The 22,280-nt window shown below is 42.6% G+C and overlaps 1 protein-coding gene across 16 annotated transcripts in view; it reads right to left on the bottom strand.

The window, feature by feature from the left end:
• Positions 1–22,280, bottom strand: part of Ttll5 (tubulin tyrosine ligase like 5) — a 253,130-nt gene that overhangs the window by 106,733 nt on the left and 124,117 nt on the right. For all 16 annotated transcript variants that reach the window (XM_028876403.2, XM_028876308.2, XM_028876334.2 and 13 more), the window contains one exon: positions 11,168–11,322. In XM_028876403.2, the coding sequence (XP_028732236.1) occupies positions 11,168–11,322 (155 nt within the window). The remainder of the gene's footprint in view (positions 1–11,167; positions 11,323–22,280) is intronic.

The following is a 22,280-nucleotide window of genomic DNA, read 5'->3' as shown; positions in this document are numbered from 1 at the left end:
GTTGAGCCCCCAGCTGTCCTAGCAACCAGAGGTTACCAAGGAGCCACAGAAGCCATCCCAGGGCTCCCTGGACTTCACTGGAACCTGGCAACTGGCCTTTATGCTTAAAGAAAAGCAAGTAGAGCTGATGTAGACCATTAGGTCAGACTGGAAAGCTGAGGGGACTTCATGGAGACTGCATCCTGGCTGCAGAGGCACTGAGGCAGAGAGAGGATGCCAGGCCACTGCAGGGCTCCCAGGCTGGCTGGGAAAATCAAAGGAAACTAAGTCTTGGCTGTGACTCTGACATATCCCACCATCTCGCCTCTTATTTCCAACAGGTGTTGCCAAGAATTTTATTAAAGCCCCTCCCCTAAATATGCAAATTGGAAAAAGTGCCACTCCTCCAAATGTGTACTCTGACATCTTGTTTACAGTACGGAAAGTACCGGTCACTGTCACCCAGCTACAATAGCAGAGATGGTAGCAAATATGCATTCCACAGGAATGGCTGTATCGTGTCAGGAAAACATGATACTTGCGAACATTTGTAAGGTGAATAAAGCTCTCGGTGTGAGCAGAGCTTCTTTTATGACTTGTTTCGGTAATGTGGTTATTCTGTAGATTATAAATCAGACAATAGACTTCCCTGTGGAGAGGACTGTGTGGAGGGCGCCCTGTCTCAAAAGTGCCGCAGCCCCGTTTGTCTCCAACTCTTCGAATCCTCAACTGAGATGGTCTTTCGATCCCAACCACAATGACTGTGGGAATAGGAGACACCATTCCAGAGCATGATGTAATGTGTTTATGTTTATGTCACTTCCTGGACATGGTTTCTGGTTCCCGAATCAGCTCCTTAAATACTAATTCTGACACCAGTAGAAACTTCACCAGTTAGTTACTTCCTCCTTCCCCAGGTCTTCGGTCTTCCTTCTCAAGCTTCCAGCAAAGCAGCACAGAAGAGGCAGCAGCAGGCACCACTGGCGTTGGGGGTGGGGGTAATGTTGGGGGGGCAAACAAGTCACTGTGACTCCCGACAGCTTCATGCCAAGGGAAGAGGATCCCCGTGGTCAGAATGCTTCACTCACTCTAACAACCACGTTTCTTCATTGCTCATCTGACCGAGGGACTGAAGCTGCTGAATCCATACTCAATAACCACTACAGCAAGATGGAGTAGATCACTCTCTCGGTCAGGAAATTTCATATAGACAACAGTAGTTCAAACAGTGCTAGAAAACACATCATCTATATCACAGTTTGTCGTCCCAATATTGTTCTTTTTAAAAAATTACTAGCTAGAAGTGATGGTGCAGCACCCCTTTAATCCCAGCACTCAGGAGGCAGAGGCAGGTAAATCTCAGTGAGTTAGTTCCAGGCCAGGCAGGGCTACAAAGACCTTGTCTCAAAATCAAAACAAAACAACTTGAAGTTGGATGGTTAGGGAGGTGGGGAGGATCTGGGAGGAGTAGAGGGAGGGGAAAGAATATGATCAAAATATATTATATAAAAAACAGTAAAATGGAGAAAACACAAAACAAAATAACAAAACATTAATAATTAATACTCATTGTGTTAGTGTGTGCACGTGTCGTGGCATCCATGCTGAGGTCAGAGGACAACTTCCTGGAATGGCTCTCCTTCCACAGTGGGTTCTGTGGGTTAACACCAGGAGGTCGGGCTGGTGAGCCAAGCACACCCCCAAGTGTTGTATGATATTTTGTTAGTGCTCTTACAAATAAAGCTTGCCTGGAGATCAGAGGGCAGAGCTAGTTACTAGTTAACCATAGAGGCCAGGTGGTGGTGGCACACACCTTTAATCTCAGCACTGGGGAGGCTCACACCTTTGATCCCAGCACTTGGGAGGCTCACACCTTTGATCCCAGCACAATTGGGACGTGGAGACAGGAATAGAAGGCAGGTGGAGACAGGCTCTCACTCCACATTTGGTCTGAGGATTCATAGAGGTAAGTCTCCAATGGCTGCTACTCTGCTTCTTTAGGTTATACTCTGATCTTTAGGTTATTACCCTAATATCTGACTCCTGGTTTTAACTGATAAGACTAATTAGGATCACACTTCATCTGGGTCCAACTTTTGGGGCATGAATTCATGAAAAAGCCACTTGCCTGTGGCTTTGCAGCCACCAGCACATGCTGGAGTTGCACTCGGGGCTCCCGCCAGAGTCACCGCCTTGCCAGCTAGGTTTTCCTTTCTTTTTTTCCAAAGCCCTCTGAGCTAGTTTGGGACTTTTCTGTTGAAGTCTCCCTGCAGCAAACTCAATAGGCACTTGGGCTCCAAACACTGCCAGAGTTAACCCCTCACCACTGGCAAGCTCTGTCTTCAGGCAGCTCCTGCCACTCATGCTTCTTCCCCATGATTCCCTGTGTGTGTTTTTCAGACAGACAGCTCCCTCGCCCAGTGGGTTGTGGGCTTTCCTTGGACCCCTCCTTGGGCTGCTGCCACACTAGGTAGCTGCCTTGACACCCGCTTGGGTGTCTACCATTCTACACAGCAGCAGTCAGCCTCACACTTCACTGTCATCATCAGAAGAAGACTTGGTGAGATAATTGGGAATTGAAGACTTGGTGAGATAATTGGGAATTATCAAATGGGGAAATTAGTTTAAAAAAAAAAAAGAAAATTATTTTCCCACATTGAAAAATGGGAAACACTATTATGATGGAGGCAGTTAGATCTCTGTATGATTACGCAATGTATGGTTTAAAAATGGAACAATTAAATGAAAAGATAATCAACTGGGATTGACACGATGTTAATTATCATTTTGGTAATTCTTATTAAGGTTTGATAATTCTTGATTTATCTCTAAAAAAGTTGATTGATATGAGTGCAAGAACAAGCCTTAGAAAAACTTATTAAAACAGATAATAGAGATATTCAGATCCAGACAGAGGAATTTAGAGGAGAATGAACCTCATTATAAAACTAAGAGAGGAACAGCCAAGGTTTTCAAACAATCAACCTTAATTTACCCAGTCACCTTACAGGAACAACTTGAAAATAACAAATATCCCCAAGGCTGTGTAAGAGCTGACTGGATTCCTGTGGAAATGTTAGATTTGAGGAGATTTAAGGAAGTGATAAGTCTCATATGGTAAGCATTCACCTTTTGTGAAACATGTTAAATTCATGGTCAATTAGTAACATAATTGCCCCACACGACTGGAGAGACTTGATTACAGCAGTATTAGAGTTCGGTCCCCAATTATAATGGAGGACCTAGTAGAACAATGAGGCTAGAACACTAAACAATGAAGTAGGGCTAGAGGTATTGAAATCTCCCAAGACCAACTTCTTGGAGAGGGCAATTATGGTGATGTACAAAGACAGTCTCTATATGATGACCACACCCTGGGTCTATGCCGTATAACAGATCTGAATGCTTGGGACAGAACTAAAGATGTCAGAAAGAGAACTGAGTCATCTACTAAAGTTAAACAAGGCCCAAAAGAAACCTTCACTGATTTTTTTTTTTTAAAGATTGACCTCAGATGTAAATAGAATGATACTAAATTCAGAAACTAGACAAATAATAATTGAGTCTTTGGCTTTTGAAAATGCTGATTCACAATGCAAAAGGCTAATTAGGCTTTTAAATACAAGATCAGCACACATAGAGGAATACATCTGAGATATAGTCAATATTGAATCTCATAACCATGATGATGCTTGGATAGGAGAGGTGATTTCCAGAGGTTTGAAGAAAAATCAAAATATCAGGTGTTTTAATTGTGGCAAACAAGGTCACCTAAAAAGGGATTGTAGACAGGGTGTTCCTAAAAACAATGTTTTTTTTTTTTTTTTTTTCTAAGAATAATCCAAACAGAAGACTCCCTCCCTTCTGGAGTACACAGTAGGTGTGGCAAAGGCAGACATTATGAATGTAGATGAAAAAAAGGACAGACAACGTAACCCTCTACTGTTGGGAAACACCTTGGGGGACCTCTCGCAGGCCCCCATGTCAAATTTGGTTTAGTCATTCCCTGTCACCATGGGGGAACTCTGCCCCAGAGCAATTAAAGGACCTAATGCTTATTGTAAAAACCCAAACTGCTCTGGATGATAGAACAGCTTTAGGAGATAAAACAAAAATTTTAGGAGAAACCATAAAGCAAATATGTTGGCGAACTTCTATAAATGATCAAAGCTAAAGATATGAATAAATGACATTGTAATTGAAGGTCTTGTATACACAGGAGCAGATATAACAATAACTGTTCCAGAATCTTGACATCTAAATTGCCCTCTTCAGGAGGTAAATGTTCAGCTTTTAGGGATTGAAACTTTTTCTCAGGTAAAACAAAGTGCAAGATGGATCAAATTTATAGGGCCGGAAGGACATGGAGAAAAAGTAAAGCCATATGTGGCTAATATAGCAATGAATATATGGAAACGTGATTTGTTACAGCAATGGAATACCCAGATTAACATTCCTCCAATCTCAGAAACAAACAATAAACTAACATATGTTCCTTGGAAAAATATTAAAAGGTATTATAAAGAACAGTTACTGACCATTCAGGCTGTACAAAAACAGGACACAACAACTGCTGATCTTTCAAAATACCAAAAACCCTATCTTTAAAATGGTTAACTGACAAACCTATCTGGGTGGAACAATGGCCTTTGACATCAGAAAAATTACAGACCTTAGAACAGCTGGTACAGGAGCAGCTAAATGCTCAACAAATGAGGAATCGACCAGTCCTTGGAATTCTCCTATATTTGTTATTAAAAAGAAATCTGGAAAATGGAGAATGGTAACGGATCTAAGGGCTATTAATAAAAGGATTCAGTCAATGGGCTAAATAGAATTCCCTTACCTTCTCTAGTCCTAACGGATGGTCTATTATAGTTATTGATTTAAAAGACTGTTTCTTCGCTATACCTTTACAAGAAAAGGATAAACAAAACTTTGCCTTCATGGTGCTTACTTATAATTCCCAGCCTGTTAAGAGATATCAATGGCAGGTTCTCCCATAAGGGATGTTAAACAACCCCATCCTATGCCAATATTTTGTATGACAGCTTTTGGAAATGATTCATGTACAGTTTCTTCAATCTATAATTTCCAGGAAATGGACGACATCTTACTAGCTGATTTGAATATAGATACTTTAGGCAAAATGTTCAAAGAACTAAAGAAAGTTTTGCCTTGCTGGGGATTACAAATTGCTCCTGAAAAAAATACAAAGAGGAGATTCTTTTACTAATTACTTAGGATATAAAATAGGTCTAAAAAACAAAAACAAACAAACAAACAAACACAACCCCAAAAGGTACAAATCAGGAGATCAACTGCGGACTCTTAATGACTTTCAAAAATTGCTGGGAGACATTGCCCATCTATGGCCCATTATTAGAATAACAACTGAAGAATTGAATAATTTGTTTCAAACCTTAAAATGTGAGAAGGACTTAAATAGTCCCAGAGAATTATCAGGGGAAGCTGAGGAAGAAATGGCTTCGGTGGAAACAGAATTACAGGATGTACATATGGATCATTTGGATCCAGAGCTTGATTGCATTCTGGTTATTTTACCCTCTACACATTTCCCTACAGGGATTTTAATGCAGAGGGAAGATATTATCTTAGAATGGATATTTTTATCACACAGAGTAAAAAATTAAAGACATATGCTGAAAAGGTTTCTGAGTTGATTCTAAAAGGAAAATTAAGACTTCATCTGAGCCAGGTAGTGGTGGCGCACACCTTTAATCCCAGCACTCAGGGAGGCAGAGGCAGGCAGATCTCTGTGAGTTCAAGGCCAGCCTGGTCTACACAGCGAGTTCTAGGACAGGTTCCAAGCTACACAGAGAGAAATCCTGTCTCGAAAAAATCAAAAACAAAACAAAACAAAAGACTTCATCAATCGACAGGAATAGACCCAGCAGAAATTGAATTGTCGTACCTTTTACTAATGTGAAAATTCCTCTTTATGGGCAGAAAATGAATACTGGCAAAGAGCTTGCAGTAATTTTTTTGGAGAGATTAACAACAAATATCCCAAAAGCAAGAGAATTCAGTTTATAAAGAGAACTAACTGGATCATTCCTCATTGTATGGGGAACACCAATTTCTGGAGACCCTGTATTCTATACTGATGGAAACAAATCAGGAAAGGCAGGTTATAAATCAGGAAATTTAAGTAAAGTGGCTCAAAGTCCTTATGGTTCTGTCCAAAAGTCAGAATTATATGCTATTCTCATGGTATTAATGGATTTTACAGAACCTCTTAATATTGTTACTGACTCTCAATATGCAGAAAGAATTGTTTTACACATAGAAACCACTGAACTTATTTCTGATGAAGCAGAATTAACTTATTTCTATGATTATAGGAACTATTCAGGAATAGGAATCAGCTCATATATATAACACATATCAGAGCCCATACGGTCTGCCAGGCCCTTTAGTACAAGGTAATGATGAAATTGATCAACTATTGGTAGAAAATGTGCTAGGTGCCTCAGAATTTCATAAAAAATAGCATGTCAATAGCCAAGAGTTTGAAAAAGATTTTTCCATCACTTGGCAACAAGCCAAGGAAATTATAAGAAAATGTCCTACTTGTTCCTTGTATAATCAAACTCCACTAGCTGCAGGAAATAACCCAAAGGGCACTCAAGGAAATGATATTTGGCAAATGCATGTGTTTCCTTTTGCAGAATTTGGAAAATTAAAATATGAACACCATACCATAGATACATATTCAGGATCTCAATGGGCAACTGCTTTGAGTTCTGAAAAGGCTGATCTGTAATTACACATCTATTAGAAGTCATGGTCATCATGGAAATACCTATACAAATTAATACTGACAATGTTCCAGCATATGTGTCTAGTAAAATGAAACAGTCTTGTGTGTTACAACTTAAAGCATATTACAGGTATATGATACAATCCTATAGGACAAGCAGTTACAGAAAGATCTAATTGAACTCTAAAGGATATGCTTAATAAACAGAAAAGGGTAATAAAGACCCCCAGAGATAGATTGCATACAGCTTTATTAACTTTAAATTTTCCAAATGCTAATGAGAAAGGAACAACAGCTGCAGAGAGACATTGGATAATAGAAAAAAAAAAACTACTGAATTAAATCAGCCTATATACTTTAAAGATGTGCTGACCTCAGAATGGATAACAGGATATGTGTTATGTTGGGGAAGAAGTTTTGTTTTTGTTTCCACAGGAGAAGAAAAGCTATGGATACCATCAAAAATGATAAATATTAGATTTGAACGAGAGACCTCTTGATTAGAAGAGGTGATAGTTCATCAACCAGCATGACTATTCAATCTAAACTAACTTATAAGACTAACAAATGCTTTTCATTTGATCAGATATAACTTGCCAAAAGGGACCCTCCCCAAATTTAGGGTTTTGTTTTTGTCGTTCCAGGAGAATGAAGGCTAAGGAATCTGAAGACCACTGGACAAATGAGACATCTGAAGAAAAAGGATGAATCATCCAGAGAAAATGTCCCAAGAAAATGAGTAAGTTGGCCTATTGGTATATCACATTTCCAACATGATAAAATTTCATAAATCTTCCTAAACATCTGTTCTTTTTTTGTTGTTTTTGTTTTGTTTTTTTCAAGACAGGGTTTCTCTATGTCATTTTGGTGCCTGTCCTGGATCTCACTCTGTAGACCAGGCTGGCCTTGAACTCACAGAGATCTGCCCAGCTCTGCCTCCTGAGTGCTGGGATTAAAGGTGTGTGCCACCACCATCCAGCTAAATGTTTATTTCTGCTGGTCTTTTTATAGTCCCAGTTCAATTAAAAATTAAAGCTGGCTTTGGAGTTGGGAGTGTGTGTCTCTCCTTCTCTAAACCCAAGTATATTGTTAAAAGAAATTCCAGAGTCTCTGTTTCATATTAGAAGAGCCACCTGGTATGGGACAGAAGAAAATCAAAATCAAGGGACTATTATTGTCACAAATCTCTTAACCCTCAAATTCATACTGACTCTTTAAAACTTTTCTTTAGGTATAGTTCTACCTTAAAATTTAAACTCTCTGTTTTGATATTAATGATCTTTAACTTTTCTACAGTGAACGATAAAATTTCCCAACAGCCATCTCTGAAGTCTACATAAAGACGATGGTGCCCCACAACAATGATTCCACTTGGACTATGGTAATACCACCAAGCTGACAAACACCACCCAAAGATCAGCTTTAGACTACAAACTGCTCAGGACAATTTCAAGGTGGCTGGCTGAGATGATCCAGCTACACAGACTACTCTAGCCAGGACTTGGGACAAGACCTGCACTTTCCCATTACAAAGAGACTGGACAAGAAATGATACAGCTAGCTCTCTCAGAACTTGACAATTATCCCAATTTTTTTTTTCAGGGTCCTCTAAAGATGCCATCAACCCCAGACAGCAGGAAGTAATTTTAAGAACATGATGCCCATATTCCCAAGAGGTGGGCTGGTTGGTTTTTGGTTGTTCAGTGGGTTATGGATATTTGTCTTTGTTTAAGGAGTTGCAAATTGTTATTGGTAATGGTCAAGAAAAAACCTGAACAAAGGAGATTGAATTCAGGGATCTTCTTCTAAAAAGAAAAAGTGGGGATATAGACATAGGATAAAAAGATAGATTATTGAATCTACTTTTAGACCAAAAAAAGTAACTTCTAGTTTTTTTTTTTTTTTTTTGGTTTTTCGAGACAGGGTTTCTCTGTGTAGCTTTGCACCTTTCCTGGAACTCACTTGGTAGCCCAGGCTGGCCTCGAACTCACAAAGATCCGCCTGGCTCTGCCTCCCGAGTGCTGGGATTAAAGGCGTGCGTCACCAACGCCCGGCAACTTCTAGTTTTAAATAATTTACATTGGCTTGTAGTTTTGTATATTGATAGAAATTCAAGGTTCTTTTTGTTATACTGCATATATGTTAGAGAAATGACAGGATAAAAAGGTAGACTACTGAATCTACTTTTGAACCAAAAAAGCAACTACTAGTTTTAAATTTTTACATTGATATGGACTTTTGTATATTGATACAAATTTAAGGTTATTTTTGTTAGAGCATACTATACATACATTTCTACTCTTGTTCAAGGTATTGTACCTAAACAGCTCATCTAACAATGTAATATGAATTTCTAGTCCTGGAAAGTTATTATTACAAACTATTTAAGATAGTAAAGAAATGGAAGTTAGTATTTAGTCACCTATTACAAGCAAACTTATAGTCATGTTAGGTATATTTTCAAGGTCAAACAGATATATTTTAGATAGTCAGGTGGTCTTCAGACACTTCAGAGATCTATAGAATATGGCATTTAAAATGTTTTAATAACATAAGTTTTACCATCCCCGCCCCCTTTTGACAATGAGACCTGTCTGCTTCTGGCAATACCAATTTACTTCAAAGAAGATGATAGGCATTGAAGAAACTCCATATGGAGTTTACTTTCTCTGTGGCATAAGTTAGCCAATGGGCAAGAAAGTGCCCTTGCCTCAATTGCTGACAATATGCTGTCCAAATTGGACAAACAGAACAGCGACTGCAGAATTTTGACAAGACAAGGTGGGATAGTCCTTCAAAAATCCTGTTTCACAGATAAATCTGTCATATATTCTAGGCCTGGAGGCTGAAGATGGATGCCCCAACATTGCACAGGAACCTTGGGCTGCAGCTGTTTCTCTCATTTCTTAGTTTTGGAAATTGTTTGCTTTGTACTTCCTGTTTATTCATGTAATATTATATCCTTCTCAGGTCTCTGATCGAGTTGAAGACTTTATAGTTATAGTTTTCCCTTTTAACAAATTCAGAAAAGACACTCACAAAAGAGGTGTAAAGTGTATAAGGTTGAGAGACATTGAAAGATAGTTTTGGTAATGCAAGTTAGTATAGAATGTGAATTAGGTACAACACTTTTGACTTACCAAGATTAGATAATGTAGTATTTTCTCTGAATTTTACAAATGCTAATAGACTAGGCATTGTTAATGTAATTATTGTGTGATACATTTGTATATAGTTATTGTATATAGTTTTTCTATGTTAAGTAAAAAGGGGGAATTATGTGATATTTTGTTTGTGTTCTGACAAAGCTTGCATGGAGATTAGAGGGTGGAGCCAGCCACTAGTTAACCCTTGAGGCCAGGTGGTAGTGGCACACACCTTTAATCCTAGCACTTGGGAAGCTCACACCTTTAATCCCAGCACTTAGGAGGCTCACACCTTTAATCCCAGCACTTGGGAGGCTCACACCTTTAATCCCAGCACAACTGGGAGGTGGAGGCAGGAATATAAGGCAGGTGGGGACAGGATCCCACCCCCTATTCGTTCTGAGGATTTGTAGAGGTAAGAAGTCTCTAGTGGCTGCTGCTCTGCTTCTCTGATCTTTCAGGTTATTGCCCCAATATCTGACTCCTGGTTTGAATTGATAAGACTAATTAGGATTACGCTTCTCCCCAGCATTTTCTGCGTCAGGCTGAGGTTTTCAGAGCAAGGTCCTATCTTTGTCTTTTATGACACTGCTGCACTTGAAGACTGAGAGCCAGGTGCTTTGTATTTGAGAATCTAATTCTTATTACATCTTTTTCCATAAAGGGATTGTGAAAATATAGAAAGAGATTATTATTCAGTGCTTTCTTTTTAATTCAGAACTTGCTTTATGTCCAGGATCATTTGGATTTTATCCCCTACCACTTCTTTTCAACTACATGAAGGAAATACCTTCCCACCCCTCAAGTCATCAATATCGGAGGGGGCTTAATTATGTAACGTCAATTATGGCTGGCACTTAGTTATGTGACCTGGCTTTTGAAAACATAAGAGACGATGCCCTTCCAACGCAGAGTCCAAAGTACCCGCAGCACAATGTAGTATGAGGTGTAAACAAAGACGCCTGGGGCAAGCACAAAGCGACAGAATTCAGACCCAAGAACGTCGGGGAGAAGGGAGAAGGAAGAATAAGCAGAGCAACTGTCAGGAACTCCCTTTTCACGTAGTTCTCTTGAAACCAACCTTACAAATTAAAGGAGGCCTTCTGGCTAAGTGCTAGAGGACGTGGACAGGCAAAGAGAAGGCGTCTGCTCACTAGACTCCACTCAGAGCTCTCGGTGGCCCCATCACACCTGGGACACAGTTACAGGCAGGCCAGTGCCGTGTAACTCAAATGCTAGCCCTGGGCCCTTCACTCACCTGCTTCCAGGGGGGCTGGAATGGTTCTCGGGAGTGTGGAGGTCTGACTGTATAGACCACGTCGGGCCACTAGGACTGATGACAGGTCGGAGGGTGGGCGGGGTCGAAGCACTGCTTCGGTTTATGACACCGCTGGCCAAATTCAGGTTTGCCACCTAGAAATGAGGGGATGGAAATAACTGGATTTTACAGCGTTTTAGAAAAGTATCATGAAACACATATGGGAGCAATCACAGCCTGGGAGACTGACTCATCTGGGCCACGACCAGTGGCTGTGACAAAGGCACAGAGCGCAGCCTGGCTTCTGTGCACAGAGAGCCGAGGTGGGGAACCGGCAGCGTCTGCGAGCTCTAGAAAGCGCCCATTCTGCCCCTGCTCTCTGGGTGGCACTGGGGTACGCCAGGCAATGTTCAAAGCACACAGCCTTTCCTCATCGGGAAGTTCTAAATGCTTAACAAGCTTTAGTTGTAGATAATAATGGTAATAAGAAGTATACAAAGAACTCAATCATTTAGAAAGAAAAACCTGGCCAGTCCATTAAAATGAGTATTAATGTTCACAATAATTTACAAAGATGGAATGTGACCAGCCAATTTAACATTTTGAACTAGTTTCCACTTGTAAGTGAAAATTATTTTTTAAAAATATAAACTGCAAAGAAATGCAAGTTGAAAGACAAAACTGTCACATTGCTATATAGCAAAGTTCCAGGGTCTGGAGAGAGAGCTCAGCGGTTAGGAGCACTGGCTGCTCTTACAGAGGACCTGAGTTCAAATCTCAGCACCCACATGGTGGCTCACCATCGCCTGTAAGCTTCAGGAGATCTGGCCCCTCCACACAGTCATGCATACAGGCAAAATACAAATGCACATAAAAATAAAAAAAAATCACTAAAAAAAAAAAAAAAAAAAAAGAAAAGAAAAAAGTGCCCAATAATGGCAGGGGCAGATTAGACAGGACTTGTGTTACTTGTGTGACTGTGAGTTGAGAGAACTCGTCTAGATATCAACTTAGTGATAGTACTGAGGTACACTGGACTACTGTCCACTCGGGCGCTTGCTTCTAGCCCAATTCAAAGAATGCTGCAGGTAACAATCACAGTGACCATTAGAACAGCAGGTAGTGTTTATGAGAATCCAGTGAGAAATACAATCTGTGCAAATGAGTACATTACACATATCTCATGCAAATCCGAGTCTGGTCATCAGTACAGTGCCGATCCTAATCGTCATTTGGCACAGCAGGAAGCAGTATGGATTGCATTGAGGCCTCAGAATCAACAGCAGAAATAGGGCCCCAGGACCAGAGTTCCATAGTCCTGCTTTATACCACACACTACAGAAAACACGTGCTTAGAAGCAAGCATTGTTTTTAACCGCGAAATAGGAGAGGGTATAAATGGCTAACAAGATAGTTACATTTTCCTTTATCCATTTAAGATAAAATAATATTATTTATTCATTAACTTTTTCTAGAAACACTTGATCTAGGAAGATGATAACTCAAGAAAGAAGATCATGCTAATAAAAAAAATCACAATGTTAATCTCCTTAAACATAAATAGACAGGGCTGGGGATTTAGCTCAGTGGTAGAGTGCTTGCCTAGCAAGTGCAAGGCCCTGGGTTCGGTCCTCAGTTCTGAAACAAACAAACAAACATAGACATGTGGACAAACTTCTCAAAAGCTGGGAGGAAAAATCCAGAATACACAGCATCTACTTCAGCATGTCGATATGTTTGTCTTGCGCTTCTGTGTATTCTCCATATTTTTAAAGTTATTTAATGAGCCGCAGCATTTTTTCAGAGTTGTTAGATTCACTGCAGTGAGGTGAGGTACTTGGGGTAAAGCCTGGGCAGTGACAGCAGACGAGAGAAGGGGAGAGGTGCCCGGGAAAGTCTTTCAGAGCGGGGTATGCAGAGAAGCTGCGAGGGGAAGCCAGGGCCGAGTGCAGGGCTCTGTGAACACACTAACCGACAGTGTCTTAGGTCATCAGGCAGGAGAAGCAAGCTGAAGGGAAACGCTTGCCTAGGAAACACTTGAAGTGCCTAAAGAACCTTGACATTTACAAATGAAAGAATTCACATTTGAAAATGATCTGAAATCAGGAAAACACAAGAGTCATTTTTAGCACCGGAGTAGTGTGTAGTGTTTCCTCCCTAGTTAGAGAAGTTCCTAAGTGAAAACAGCCCAGGCCAGTGTCTTCTCACCAATGACTCAAACTACTTTTCTTGGACAGAAAGCTGTTTTCCATAGGTCGGGAGCAGTCTCTGGCGACTGTGAGGCTGGTGTGGGGGCATTGCAGGTCTGCTCTCCAGGGTGGGCCGTGCTTTAGAAGAGGCCCCAGGAGCTGACCCTGACTTCCACTTCTGCTCTGCTGTCGGCAGACACCAGGGACAGAGGAAAGGCACATGGTGACTGTAGAACGAACGAGATATGGCTGAACACCCTGGGAGTGCCTCTTCTCTGTACCCTAGTCCTTTTGAAGTACTCTGTCCTACTTTTTTCTGTACCCCTCAGGTAGCAAGGGCCACATTATGAGACTGTGACACTGACTCCAATAGGACTTCAGAATATATCCCTCACCCACTGACTCCACACCTGTCTGCGCTGTTAGACACCAGGTGTTTTCAACTAATTTAACATCATCTTGTAGGCTGTAAAAATATCACAATGTGAGAAATGTTGTTGTGATAAGTAAGAGTTGTACTGAAAACCTGGCAGAGAGATAGTTCAGTGGTTAAGAGCTCGCTGCTCTTCTAGAGGACCAGGGTTGGGTTTTATCAAGGACATCGGGCGGCTCAAAACCACCCATAACTCCAGTTCCAGAGAATCCAATACTTTCTGCTGGTCTCTGTAGATACACATCCACAGACACATACCAAATCGTAATAAAGTGGGCTTAATAATAGTTTATAGTGGCTAAAAATAGATTAAAATGTGCACACTTTGCCACGTTTAGCATCAAGGGCAGAGTTTGGAGAATAAAGCATGCAAGAGACAGGAGGGGATGGGTTTGATAGATCTGATAATCTATGTGCTGGCATGGCAGCCCTTAATTCAACCACCAGTGTTTACACCCCAACAGCCAACACCTGCCTATTGAGAACTCTGCGTGTTATGTATTGCCATCCTTGCAAGACCTCATCCAACCCCTAGTGATGCTCTTACCCCCATTTTTACCAACGAGGAAACAAAGGTCTAAAGGAGCTTCGCAGCCACACCAACGCCATACATCGCAGTGTGGCAAGGTCAAGGAGAAAAGCGTGCTGGACTCCAAGTGCACGTGGCACACTTTCCCTGGACAACACAGCTTAACACCCGGGTGGCGCCAGGCACTTTGGATGCTATAATGAGTTCACGTGTCCTTTACCCATTACTCATAGAGGAAGACACTCCATTTCACAGATGGAGAAAACTGAGGCTCAGGGGGCCACGACAGCGCTTCACCCACAGCCAAGCCCTACAGTCGTAGAACTTGGGCTCGAGTTTCCAAACCCATTTTCTAACTCGGATGTGGGAAAACAACCCTACTTACTCTTAACTATTAGAAAACTTTAAAACTGCCATCGGATGGGGCCCTCCAGGGCTGAAGGGTGGTTATGTAAGCATCAAGACAGCAGTGAGCGCTTCTCCCGCTCTAAGTCCTCTTCCCACTTTCACTCCTCCTCAGAGGGCATCAAAGTGAGAGGAAACCAGCCCAGTCAGTTTCACCCTGTCCCAAGCAGAGGGAAAGGTGGCATGAACGTGCGGCCAGCTTTGAACAGCGGGGGGTTGTTGATTCATTCACTACCCACTCTTTATTTTGTGTGTGAACCAAGAACTGGCAGCCATTGTGACCTCTGTCCACAGAAAAGCAGGGCACTGATAATTCGCTTAGAGAGAGAGCAGTGATTAGTGCTTACATGAGAATTCCCGCAACAGGAAAACTTTCAATGTTCTTACCTCCTTTTCCAAACAAACCTATCTTCACCAAATGGTAACGACCTTGCCCTTACTTTCGGTATTCTATTCTCACCCCCGTTTTGTCTAGAAGCCACTCAACACACACCACGGCTACTGTTCCCACCCCTTGCCTCCGAGATCTGTCTTGCAAGGACTTACATCACCAATAACCAAAAGAGTGAAGAAGTGAACGGATCTTTTTTTTCAAAACATTCTTTTTGCATAAGCACAGAGTTGGCATCTTAATCACACGATAACGGAGTGATGTGATACAGTGTTGAACAGGAGACAAGGGGCAACCTTTGGTCATTCTTATTTTCCAGCACTGCTCTAAAGAACAGTATCTACCAGCACGCTTCCTGCGGATGGACTGCCAATCTGCGCTGTCCAGAGGAACAGCCACCAGCCACAGATGGTTCTCGTGAACTTGAAATGTGGCTGACGTGGCTGAGAAACTTGACTTTAAACATTAATTTTAATTTAATTTTATTTTGTTTTGGTTTTTCAATACAGGGTTTCTCTGTGTAGCTCTGGCTGTCCTGGGACTTGCTCTGTAGACCAGGCTGGCCTCAAATTCACAGAGATCCGCCTGGCTCTGCCTCCTGAGTACTGGGATTAAAGGCATATGCCACCACCGCCCGGCCCTAAACATTAATTTTAAAATGCAACTAGCTAGTGGCTAATTACTGGACAGCACTTTCCTATAGCCTTGACCATCTCTAGATAAATATGTATAATGGAGAAGTTACTATATACAAATTATCCTGGTCTTGTCCTAGCCTTTTAGCCTTTTCCATAATGGGCAGAAGAATTTCTTCAAAGGATAGCCTAATCTAAGGTGCACAAAAATATAGTAATACTTGTCATTCTGTTACAGTAGAGGTCACACAGCCATTGGGCCGGCCAGTTTCCCTGAACTGTCACTAACTAGAATGCATGTTACTAAACCTGAACTCCCAATTCTTAGATTCGTGGCATTGGCCACAAATGGGTCTAGAAGATAGACAGAGCAATTTAAAAACCACTTTTAATTATAGAAACTGTGGTTCAAAGAACACGACCATGTTAAGAGAGGTGGTTTAGCAGTTAAGAGAACTGGCTGCTCTTCCAGAGGACCAGGGTTCGATTCCCAGCACCCACAAGGCAGCTCACAACAGTCTGTAACTTCAGTTCCAAGGGATCCAAAGCCCTCTTCTGGCCTCTGGCAGCACTGCACACATATGGTCCGCAGACATACAGGAAGGCAAAACATGAATACCCATTATAAAACTTTTAAATAAATTTCATTGATGATGAATAGTCACACTTTTTAAAAACATTTATTTTATGTGTTTGAATGTTCTGCCTGCATGTATGTATGTGTACCATATGCCCACAGAAATGAGAAGGAGATGTTGGCTCGCCTGTAACTGAAGATACAGATGGATGTGAGCCATCATGTGGGTGCTGGGAACTGAACTCAGGTCCTCTGCAACAGCAATCAGCGCTCTTGACCGCTGAGCCATCTCTCCAGCCCGAATACTCACATCTTTATGTACAAAGTTAGCACAGCAGTCTCTGGGGAGCCGTGTGGCCTGCATTAGCACACGGAGGTGTCCTACCCTGGGCACAATTTTAGCAGCAATGACAGTGAAATCACAGGAACCGAACGATGGCTGAATTTAATAAATAGCTCTTTGTAAGTCTTGTGCTCAGCACACTACATGTGAACTATTTACTCTTAAAGACAGATGGAGAAACTGAGGTTGAGAAATAAAATAATTGCTAAGCGTGGCCTTTAAATTCAACTTTTAGACTTCCTGGGGCAAAGCCTCCCAACCCTGTTACTTCAACCACCGTTTCAGCATTTGCACCACTGAGCCGTCTCCTTCCAGTTTGCGTCTGTGGACCAGCAGCATCTGCATCCCTGGGCATTGTTCAAGTACGGAGCCCAGTCTCGCCCCAGTGAATCACAACTTCCAGTTAACAAGAGCACGGGCAGTCGACTTGCCTGGTGCGTTTGAAAACCAAAGGCAGGAACGGGGACGGGGAACAGGCACTGCGCCCTGTCTGCCACAAAGCTAAGGGACCTCCCAACAGACGGCAGAAATGGATGCAGGGAGACATCCCAAGGGGATGAGCAGGAAGAAAGAATAATCCCTTCCAAGTCCAGCAGGGCCATGCAGGTTTCACTATTTCTTGGTGTTGTTGAAAAGTATGCTGAGGATGCAAACACACATGAAACATTTCAAAACAAACCAGAGAGGCCCAAGACTAGGTATTATACTGCCATTATTAAAAACGATTTCAACCTAAAAACCACCAACTCACCACCTACACCTCCATCTCTGCTTTCCTCTGGCTGGTTCGCTAAGTGAGTAATTGCCTGTGGGAAATCTGGCCACCAGATCCTACCTCTCTCTGAGCCATGGGGCCTGCCTGACAGATGTTTCCCTCCTGCCCTTCCCTCTCTCTCAGCTCCCACTCTGTAAAGCAGTCAATCCAGATGTTCTACTCCCATCCCCTGCCTTGTGTCCACTGCCGTGGTGACCTCAGCGCATTTTTTTCTTTTAGTACCAAACAGTATTTATTTTAGAGGCAGCCTTCCGAATAGGGCAGGTGAGCAAATATCTGAATGTGTGGGCTAAGGACACATTGCATGCATTCCATCTAGACAGGTGTTTAAATTATAGCAGGAATAAATACAGGTGATGGATTGGAAAGGGGGTAGGAGACACAGAGGAGGCGGCCAATTTCCGGTGCTTGGCCCGCCCAAGTGTTACTGCATGTTACTGCTGTTTGCTGAAGGCAGAGCTGATGCCAGTCCTATAATTAAAATACCGTGGGACTGCCCGGATGGATTCCCGGAAAGTACCCCCAACCATTCAGACACACACCCTTTCGGCATGCAAAGGGGCTGTCTGGGGACAGATGTAACTAGATGTCCCTGGCTGAAGTTATGTGCTGTCCCACATGCTCAAACAAACTTTACACTTCTAATGCAATTCAACAAAGAATCACTGTGTTATCGGAAGCAAGGCCATGGGGAGAGTGGGAAGGTACAAAGAGAAATGTGGCCTCAAGTCACACAGGATTTGATCATCTAAAACTTGAGAAAAAACAGTGTTTGAGATCTCCAAAATATGACAGTGCTAAGAAAATTCAAATACAGCATATGAACTGCCTTAAAATAAAAAAATTTGGAGAGCCATGAACAAGCAGGAAGAAATGTCTGAGACCCAGATAGCTGACTTGGTGAAGGGCAGGCTGCAAGAAGACAGCAAGAGATGGAACAATACCCTGGGAAGGAGCTACGCTTGCTCTAGAGACAAAGGAAACTTCTGGAAGCCCCACCCAAGACATGCTGTATGAGGACTGTGGTGAGGGCAGGCAAACCAGGCTGTTTTCTGGGGTGAGTGGGAAAGGACTAATGGTTAGTGGACAGTTAGGGCAGTTAAGTAAGAGGGGCTAAAGATCGCTTACTGATCTGTCCTTTGTCCCTTGCACCTAGCTCAGGCTTTGGGACTGAGTTTGCTCCAAGTTCATGTATCCAGTGTTCATATTTGTTTATTGGATCTGCTTTCTCTGGGATGCTATTTTCCCACAGTGCTGGCGAGGCAAGATGGAGCTTCCTACCATTTAAAAGGGGGAGGTTAAGGGTGGCGGCATGCCTTTGATCTGAGTACTAAGGAGGCAGAGGCAGGCGGAGCTTTGTGAAGTTGAGGCCGGCTGCCAGCCAGGTCTACATAGTAAGCTCTAGGACAGCCAGGACTACATAAAGAGATAGTCTCAATGTCCCCTCCCTCCTATACACACACACACACACACACACACACACACACACACACACACACACACACACACGGAGGGGGGTGTTTAGAGAGGGCATCTGAGGCCAGTGTTGTTCCAGGACCACGGGGAAATATGTCTCTTCTTAGACTCACCCCACTATGCCTCTCTTCAACAGTAAACTAGTTTAAAAGCCAAGATTGAAGGGTGAGTCTGAGAGAAAGTTATAGAGGAGAACAGCCAGATGAAGTCCCCTTGGGCTTCAGCCTGGTAGGCAAAGATGTGCATATGTACATGTGCATATGCTTGGCTGTAGTCAACAAAGCTGGTGATTCAGTGTGGAATCTTACAGTAATCACCACAAGGAATTTCCTCAAAGTCTTCTCTGGATATCTCTTGAGCCTCAAGGTGGTGAAGGCCACAAATGGCCATCATTGGCTATTGCTCAGTGTTTAGGATTCATGTGTGCAATGACCTCCAGCTTTATCATGGAAAACCAAGTCCAAACACTGATGCTTACAAACAGTTAGGTTCTTGGGAGACATTTGAAAGGACAGTACCGGTTAACAGATAAAAAGTGATTAATGTATCCTCCCAAGTCCTCCACCAGAGCGGCCATAGGCAGCATCTGCTTTTATGCATCCATGTTCTACACAACCAACCATCAACCCCTTACAGACAGACACTCTCCGCCTACAGCAGACGCTTCTGTCATGAACGGTTTGCCTATACTGTGACAGCTAAGGCCTACCTCAGACCAGGGTGTGTTTGAGTCTGCGCAAAGAAGGTCTTAAGTCTAGTCGTTCTCAGCACAAGGCCAAGGTTTATCATCACTGCCCTCTGGGGGAAAAACATGACCAGTAAACAGTCATAACCATAGCAAGAGAGGTTGTAACTAGATCCAACCTGCAAAGACAAGAATCAGAAATCCTGCACGTTGGGCTGGAGAGACGGCTCAGAGGTTAAGAGCAGTAGCTGCTCTTCCAGAGGTCCCGAGTTCAATTCCCAGCAACCACATGGTGACTCACAACCATCTGTAATGAGATGCAGTGCCCTCTTCTGGTGTGTAGGCATATATGCAGACAGAACACTGTGTACATAATAAATAAATAAATCTTAAAAAAAAAAAGAAAAGAAATCCTGCATGTTTTATCACTATCCTGTTGGGCTTTGTATTCTAAGGTAAAATGTATTACCCGCAAAGGCTCTCCCTTGGCTATAAATGATCACTGCCATCGAATTGCTTCAGGAGCTAAGTGGTAAGGTTCTAGAAGCTTCGTGTCATGCTTGTATTATTAAGTACAAATTCATTTCCTACTTTACCGTACAAATTACAAGCCACTTTAGGACAGAGACTGTATTTTCCTCAGGGCTGCATCCCTGGAGCACTCATCTCCTTTTGGTCTCTATTGAGGACTGGTTCCACACCCCCTAGATACCAAAGCTAGAGGGCAGTCAAGTCCCTTTAAAAACGTGTATGGGCTGGGGTTAGAGGACTGACCTGCTCCATGAGTCCTCCTTCCCTCTTCAGCACCCTCCTCCCCTCACAACAGTACAATATCTGAATGTGGCTTGCACACATCCTCCTATATACTTCTACAGACTCACTTCTGGATGACCCCAAATACAACCCACGTGAAGAAGAAAGGGTTCTTATGCCATACTGCTTAGGAAACGGGGACGAGGAAATGTCAGCACAGACACTTCCTACATATTTCAAATCTGTGCTTAGTTGAATACAGACATGGACCCTTCAGATACAGACCAACTGTAGTAGTAGATGAAGTGGGTTTCATCCAAAGAAATCCAGCAAACAGTCTTGGCCAGGTCTCGGGGTCCATCCGTCTGTGCCTCTGTCCCCTCCACTGCCTCTCTCCAGTTAGCAGCCAGTTTCTCAGTAAGTGGTGGAGTGGCACATGTCACTAGAAGGCTAGCAAGGAAATTAGAGGCTCCAGATTCCCTCTTTCTGCATAGACCACAAGGGAGAGACTGCTTTGGAATGAAAGGAAATAAAAGAAGCAGTGATTAGAGCAAGAGCTAAGTGTTGTTCTGGCTGGTGCCTTGCATAATTTTAGAGATGATGTCTGCCTGCTCTCAAGGCCTCAGGCAAGGTTCTCAGATGGGTGAAATAATAGCTTTGACACACAGATTTTGTTCCCTCTCTGCATAATGACTATACTGCATGGCTTCTTCACGGTACTGAGATGGCAAAGGGCTAGCAAAGCATTGGTGATTCATGGTGACTAACCTCAGGCTTACCAGGCCGTTTGCAAACTTCATGTACCTTATTATTTATTTATCAAGATGGAGATGGAAATCCAACACCAAACATTTCATTAGTAACAGCTTAACTCATGAGTAACTGTGGCACAGAATTCAGGTGTAGCATTCTTTTTTTCTTTTTTGGTTTTTCGATACAGGGTTTCTCTGTGTAGCCCCTGCTTTCCTGGAACTCACTTTGTAGACCAGGCTGGCCTCAAACTCAAAGATTTGGCCTACCTCTGATTCCTGAGTGCTGGGATTAAAGGCATGGGCCACCACCACCCGGCCAGGTGTATCATTCTTATCACTATTCAATCTTATCATGGCAGGCCCCCCAATCTTAGATTTCTTTTCTAATAAGATCTAGAGGGGTGCTGCATAAAATGACTTCACTAATTCACACAAATATTTATGACTTTGTCTGGGTTTTCCATTCTTTTGAGCATGGAGGAAGGCTGATGAAAGCAATCCTTGCCCTATGGAGGTAACAGTCTAACGCAGAGTGTTACTGAAATATTCATGAATGTATGCAGCAAAGATGGAAGGAGGTTTGAATTTGGATCAAATGATCAATAATGATGGCTACTAGCCTGATACTACCTCAAAGCTTTCAAGGGCTCAAACTTGGAGACCAAGTGTCCATGGATATCGAGAGGGAGCCTGTGTGGGGGATGTCTATGAACACTCTGGAACTGAACACAAGTTTCTATGTGTGCACTTTTTTTTTTCCCCCAGGAGAAGAGTACATCTTTCATTTGATCCTCAAAAGGGATCATGTGGACTGAAAGGAACGCAATTTTGTCTAGAGCTGCCTGGAGAATGATGCCCTCTGCTGTGTTCATATAGGAAAACCCATCAGAACACGAGTGGACCAGTTGGGTGCTGTGGAAACTGTCCTCTCCCAGCTGTGACCTGGAGTGGGGCAATGGGGTAGCTTGTTCCTAACTTGTTTCATGTGTGTCCCTAGAACAAAAGGAAGTCCTTGAACAGGACACAGCACATCTGTTCCAGATGAGAACCCAGAGAGGCAGGTGTGTGCTGCTTGCACTGGAGAGGAGTGGAGGACGTATTTTTCAAGGACATAAAAAAAGAGTCATCCTTAAGCAATTACACTCTGAAGACTCCTCCAAAGGCACTTCA

This window comes from Peromyscus leucopus, chromosome 14 (genome assembly GCF_004664715.2).
Source record: "Peromyscus leucopus breed LL Stock chromosome 14, UCI_PerLeu_2.1, whole genome shotgun sequence".
Lineage (NCBI taxonomy): Eukaryota > Metazoa > Chordata > Mammalia > Rodentia > Cricetidae > Peromyscus > Peromyscus leucopus.
Note: the sequence above shows the minus strand (reverse complement) of the source record. Positions and strands in the feature narration are given on the sequence as shown.